The sequence below is a fragment of the Helobdella robusta genome (genome assembly GCF_000326865.2).
Source record: "Helobdella robusta unplaced genomic scaffold HELROscaffold_2, whole genome shotgun sequence".
Taxonomy (NCBI): Eukaryota; Metazoa; Annelida; class Clitellata; order Rhynchobdellida; family Glossiphoniidae; genus Helobdella; species Helobdella robusta.
Window position 1 is genome coordinate 5,642,155 of NW_008704083.1, and position 7,161 is coordinate 5,649,315.

The 7,161-nt window shown below is 39.8% G+C and overlaps 1 protein-coding gene across 1 annotated transcript; it reads right to left on the bottom strand.

The window, feature by feature from the left end:
- Positions 1-908: 908 nt before the first annotated feature.
- HELRODRAFT_160495 (hypothetical protein) lies at positions 909-3,772 on the bottom strand (the record flags this gene model as incomplete). Its single annotated transcript, XM_009017451.1, has 3 exons — positions 909-1,264; positions 1,885-2,006; positions 2,826-3,772. 3 exons carry the CDS (start codon positions 3,770-3,772, stop codon positions 909-911), a joined length of 1,425 nt encoding a protein of 474 aa, XP_009015699.1.
- Between the last annotated feature and the right edge of the window lie 3,389 nt (positions 3,773-7,161).

The window sequence follows — 7,161 nt, forward strand, 5'->3', positions numbered from 1 at the left end:
CCGATAGTCCAAATGTTTGCTTCAGTTTTTTGAGAAGTATTGCATGACCGACGCAATCGAACGCCGAGCTCATGTCCAAGAGAGCAAGCAATGACACATTTTGTTCGTCCATTGATGAATACAACCTTGACGAAACATCATTTAAAGCCGTTTCCGTCGGGTGAAACACACGATAACACGACTGGTGAACAGGCAGAAGATTATGAATTTTCAAATGAGAAGCAAATTGTGATAAAACGATTCTTTCAACCAACTTTGACAAAAACATCAGGTTAGATACAGGTCGGTAAATTTTTAACTCATGTCTATCAAGAGAATTCTTCTTCAAAATCGGTGTAACAACAGCATTTTTAAACGCTGATGGAAATGAGCCAGAACTTGAACACAAATTTATGAAAAACGTTAAAAACGGTAAAAACAAATCAACAAATCTTTTAAGAATTTTTGTGGGCACACAATCAAGAAAACAAGGTTTTGATGGAGACTCTAAAATGACTTTTTTTATGTAGCTGTCAGTACAGGGCGAGTAGTTTGAAAAAAAAGATTCTTCATCAAGAGCACATGGAGTGAATGTTGGTTCATCACAATGATCGGTTGAATTACGAAAATCATCAATTTTGCTTTTGAAAAACTTGGAAAAGTCAAGAGAACTATGATCAACTTCTGATACCTCCATTACCTGTTCCATTCCAAGCAAACCGTTAACGGCATTCCAAAGACGTTTTGGTTTGTTACTATTTGTTTCCACCAAGTATGTATGTATGTATGTATGTATGTATGTATGTATGTATGTATGTATGTATGTATGTATGTATGTATGTATGTATGTATGTTAAAACCAAAACATGATGAGTGACACTGAACCGTCAAACATCAAGTAACAAATGGATTAACACTTTGATTTGTCGTTAATTGCACATGTCGGCATTCAGTTGGATATTTTCAAGCACACAGACACGCAGGAACCGCTGCAACAAGCACGAAATGTGGTTGGTTGCAAAAAACAGTTCCCTGCTGTCACCTGATCTGACACTGATCCTTTTGCCTATTTCCTTGAGAAATTTAAGGGTGTTGGGGTCCATCGGGCCGAGAACCTCGATGCATATTGGCAAGAATTCCATCGAGGGGAGGGCATTCCCATATTTTTTCATTTTCTCGTCCGCTGCCCTGGCCGCGGCCAAACCGCATTCTTTACTTGTCAGGTTTACGTATCGTTCGGCGAGGGTGCCAGGGACCGTAACATCCCACGCCAAACATCTGCCGGCTCTTCAAGGTATTAGCGTGCATCCGTCCGGTCGCCTACCATCATGCGCAGAAATGCCGGATGGTTCCTTGAGAACCGGGATTGAAGCCTTGGAGAAGAGCCGACAAATGTAATCGTTTAGCGCTGAGTGACGTAGTTGACGGCCCCCACCCAGGCGACAAACCAAACCGTGGTGCCCAAACTCGTCCGCCTCAGCGCCACATCGGCACGTGTATTTATTTTGAATGACCAGGCCAAGTCTGAAGCCAATGGCAAATCTTACAGACTCGTCGTCAAGCCTGGTGCCCACAGAGGTGTTAGGCCACGATCTCAACCACCCACAGCTGGCAACGCTGGACATGGCCAACAAACGAGCGGTGGAAAAGTCGTCGCCGCATGAAGACAACAAATTTTGAAAGATTTTTTATATTCTTCGTTCAAAATCTGGACGTGCGTACGGTCCCCCGGGGCGGACGCTGGGGGAAGAATATCGCGGCAACGAAAAAACCGGTGGAGCAGGAAAGACTGTAGGTCGAGAGTGGCAGCGGCAGAAGAATTATAAACAACGGGAGCCAGCTGAACCACGCTAAGCAACCCCAGCCCACCAAATCGCACCGGCAGCTGAGCCTGGGACCAACCACTGTCGGTCACTTGAACATTGCAAATCGACGACAGGGCGGTGCGCAGGGCTCCGTCAAATTCGCCCAATTTAGAAGGGTCAATGTGTTTAGATGTACGCAGGAAGTACATCAATTTGGGCAAACTGAAGGCATTGCGGATAATAGTCAAGGCATCATGGGCCGAAAGACAGGAAACACGACCCAGGGCGAATTCAAGCTCAGAGAGCTTTTGGTCAAAAAACTTTATTTGATAATCGCCCTCGACCAAGGGTGTGCCTAAAAAACTCAGTTCTGATGCACCAACTCTGGGTATTTCAGCCAGCGCATGTGGCACCTGAAATTAACTTTGGCAGTGAAGTTCGCATTTTTTAATGTTTAACTCTAAGCCAATTGCAGCGGAGTTATGCTTCAAATATTCGTAGCTATCGGCCAGAGTTGGACCGTCCGAAGCTATGCTGATATCATCCAGATAAGCGCAAACGAAGGTGGACGAAGCTTTCTCTAAGAGTGGATGAAGAGTTAGTGCGAACAACAAAGGACCAAGGGGATCACCCTGCTGTACCCCCTCGGACGATTCTACAACCCAAGAGTGGTAGCCAAGGGAAGAGACTCCGCCATAAGCAGAATGGCAAAAATTGTAGATGTTGGGGCAAAAAAGTTTGACAGCCTCCAACATCGAGTCTCTTCTCAAGGCATTGAAGGCATTTTTAAAGTCCAGTTTCAGAAACCCCCATTGATCGGGGAGGTCGGTGACCAATCTTCGAACCGCATGAACAGCGGCCTCAGCGCCACCCTTAATCCCGACACCCAACTGAGTCGAGTAGAACTTGGTCTTGAGTTCGACCACGACCAGGGCCAAGGCACATTTGCCGGCCAACCTCCTCCAAACGTTTCCGACCGCAATCGGTCTGACCCCTCCGTCTTTCTTATTTAAAGCTATTAGCCGGCCTCCAAAAAAGAACCGGCGGACGGAGAGGGGGCAAGCTCCAGATAGGATCAAATTAATGAATTGGGTTAAGGAGTTCAGTGTGTCGTCAATTGGCAAGGGGCCTGAAAAAACATCCTTAAGGTGCTGGGGTCGTAGGCCATCCAGGCCTCCAGAAGAACCGTTTTTGAAAGATTTAACGGCCCTCAGCACCTCGGCGGGAGAAACGCAACCAGCCGTTGGTGTCAATGCGGGAAAGACCCGCCTGTCCACCGGAATTTTTGGGTGGATAGAACATAATTTATCGAAGGTGGCCGGCGAGCTCTCCGCCAGGCCCTCCGGCGAGCAGACAAGTCTGACCGCCGAGGCCAGGTTTCCCTGTTCAATACAAGATGACACAGCGTTGATCCATCGATCGGGGTTGTGCTTTTGTGATTTGGCATTATTGAACCCATCAAAGCACAGTACCAGGGTTTCAAGACCAATAGTTGAATATTCGCTTAGACGCTTGTTGACCAGATTGCCCTGGTTGACCCGGCGACCTCCTCTGGAAGTCTTCTGTAAGACGTATGGGACAAAACAGTGGAGTCTAACCCAGTGAGCCGGGTCACCAGGGTCGTTACAAACAGCCGTCAGCAAGGCGTTCAGATCATGTGCGAACTTCTCCCTGCATGGCTTAGGGATATGGTCGTACACCGGTACACATTTCAGCACGGCCGTCAGCTTATCAAAAACACCACGGTAATCCAGGCCGAGAGGATCACCGGAGACCGATGCGGCGGACGACCGTGTGGGCAGCCCAGGCCTGGGGTCGGGTGCGGCACCGAGAGGCGAAGCAGCCCTCGCGCCCGATGGATCAACTTTTTTCCGGGACCCCGAGCATTCCTGTCCTTTCATTTTACCTCCGTGCCGACATAACTTCCCGTCTGGAGTGCTTCTATAGTGGTTAAAGCAGACGGGGCACTGTTGTAACGTTGGAGCCATATGTGATTAAAAACAACCAAGAAACGAGGGAAAGGAAACAAACCAAGTGGGGTGGATGGATGAATGAATGGATGAACAAGCGAATGACCAAAGGAACGGGCCAGCGAACAAACGGATGAATGAGTGAATGATGGGGGAATGAATGAGCTAATTACTGAACGGACGAGTGAGGGAAAAAAAGAATGAATGAGTGAGTGAATAAATAAATGAATGAATAAACAACCGAACGAATGGATGAATGAATGAATACATGAATGAGTGACGGAATGAATGAACGAGCGAACGGATGAATGACTGAATTATCTTTAAATATTTAACCAGTGTTTCAACTTTTATTTATATAATTTTTTTTTTCTTTTCTTTTTTTTTTTTTATTGATGAATGAATGAGTGAGCAAATGAGTGAATGAGTGAATACAAAAACCTAGGTAACAGTGTGGGAGGAGACACTATTGCAGCAAACTTTGGCCCAATCTCTCCCTTATAGTTTATTTTTTTTTATTTTTATTTTTACACAGATTTTAAAAATTGGTTTAGGAAATTTCTTTTTTTATAAATAAATTTTAATTTTAATTTAAACTTTAAATTTTAATTTGAAAAGTAAATTAAAAATAAATGCCGGTAGAAGGTAAATAAGTTAAAATGTAGTGAACTTTCCAATAATAATAAAAACAGCTCACACCTGGCGCAGGCCGGTGACCTGTAGCAGCTATGAGCTGTGAATAAATTATAATATTGATAAAAAAAAACAAAAAACGAGAAAATTGGCCGAGGCAGGGCAGAAAAACGATAAAAAATGACGGAAAAACAAACCCGGGACAAAATTACAGCCGATGACCCCAAAAATCATCTATAAAAACAATTTAAAATCTATGAATGTATGTATGTATGTATGTATGTATGTATGTATGTATGTATGTTTGTATGTATGTATGTATGTATGTATGTATGTATGTATGTATGTATAAAATTTATGAAAGCATTGGTGGTTTGCATGTTTGTGTTGGTGTGTGTATTCAGGATGGTGGAATTACTAATAACACGTACGCGTATGCATATGTGTGTACTTATGCATTTGTTTATGGCCAAATAAATTCTCCAATACAAATATGCAAACAATGTTGTGTGCGTATGTGTACAAAGTTCGTACACTCGTGTGTGTGTGTGTGTGTGAGTGTGTGTGTGTGTACAAACAAGTGTACAAACGACAAACTGCAACTTGTTGATGAGCTTTAATATTTTTTTATCGTCTGTTTTGGTTTATTTTTTTTTTACAGTTCAAGAGCAAGTTTATATTTTCCCAACATGTAGATTGTGTCGCTGCTGTGCTAATTTGAAAAATTAATCTTTACTTATTACTGCTTAATCATAGTAAATGTAACAAAATTGTAACGAAGTTAAAATCGTGTAAACTTATATTCAATAACATAAAAAAGTGTTAAAAATGTACGAATGCTGTTAGGGCTTCTGTATAATTTTGATTCATGCTGCAGTAACTTTATGCTGATGTTTTTGAAAACAAATTGCTCTGGAAATGCAAAGATTGGTTGACAACCATGGTGACGATTTGATGATGACAAGGTTTTGAATTGTCGTTTTACTAAAATTATGATCAAAATTAAAATAATGAACTAGTTAATCTAACAATAATGAAAGAGTAGAAAAAAACGGAATCAACAAACATTGATAAAAAACAGGGAAAATACTTTTCACACGATGTCAGAAAATTTAGTGCCAAAGAAGTGAACTGAAAAATGTTAAAACGTTCTATAAGTTATCCGTCTGTTTAAAATAGAGATTAAAAAAAATAAAACAAACGTGACTCAGCAGCAAGTGGCAGTGAAAATGTCAAATGTCACAAAAAATTACAAACGCCGTTTAAATGAATTTCAATTTAGTTTTTATTGGCAACTGAAAAATTGAATGTTTTTTGAATGATTTCGTAATCTTTTTGAATGCTAACTACAATTCTATACTTTAACTAGATATTTTTTATTAATTATTTTATCATTTTATGTTTTTCTGTTGATGATATCTAAAAAAAAATAATACAAATAATTATTATTTTGCTACAGTAAGATGACAGAAATCAGGAATATTTTGAAGCTCAATCAAAAAATAAAATTTGGGAACAAATAGCATGTTAACATTTTTTTAAAAGAAATTCAGACGTACGCGTAGAATTGGTATAATTCGAATTCTAAAAGCTATACAGTCTTTCACATTTCTAATATAAATACTCACCCTTATAGATTGCTACGAGCGTAATAGATGCTTCAATTAACGATTAATTTTATCCCCACTACAAATTGAAGGTGTCATAATATTGGCGGTTCATCCAACAAACTGCATTCGGTTATCATCTGTAAAGAATAAGCGGCTCTGAGCACTTTTTTTTGCCGACGCAGAACTTGGCGCCACTGAGGTTAACGAGGCAGCCACTGTGCAGATGTCGCATTACAAAGCTCTACTCTATTATTGAAAATGTTCTCTTTTATGTAATCTCGCCACACTTTCTGTTAAATGCCAACAAAGCTGTCAAATAAAAGATGGATACAGATACAAAGATAGAGCACCAAATAACCAAAACTACTAAAATTTATTTGGAACTGTGCAGTTATTTTTACAGGAGCTGTCACACATTTTCCAACAAACATGTGACAAACACTTTTATATATGTTAATTTGGAGAGAAGTGAAATTGACTGTTTAATATTTCAAATAGACGAGAAATAAAATTTATTTCGGCACAACACACATCACGGAATTTCTAACATCGCCTGACAGTTACTCAGGTTCAATTTCAGAAAGTAAAAAAAATTGAAAATCGGAGTTTTAAAATAAATAATGAAAACAAATAAAACAAAACCATTTTGAGATTGACATTTTAGTTTGCATTTGTAGAGATACCTGCCTGCTTAACCATCAGGATGAATTTTTTCATCCACGCCTGAAGCAGACACGTTGTTGAAAGAGCTTCTCAAAAATTCCTGGAAGAAATTGAATGCTTTCTATTTATATTTGAAGTCATTATATTAAACTATACTAAACAGAAATACTATTGTGATGCTATTAAAAATAATAAAACAACTCTTTACTACAAAAAATAAGAAAATAATTTTAAACAGTTGAGACGACACAAGCAAACACCTTTGTAGGATAAATAAATGCTTTACATATTAAACCCGTATTTTATATTCTAGAAACCTAGATACAAACGCTGTGCTCTGTGCACAGCGTATATGTCTAGAATTATATATATAGTTGTTTAGGAAAGTCACAAAATTTTCATCGTTATTCGATTATTGCAGTCAACTGCAGTGTAACTTTTTGTTTGTGCATTTATAGTAAATTTAGGATTCAGACTGTCAGATATACAATACAGTTGTTT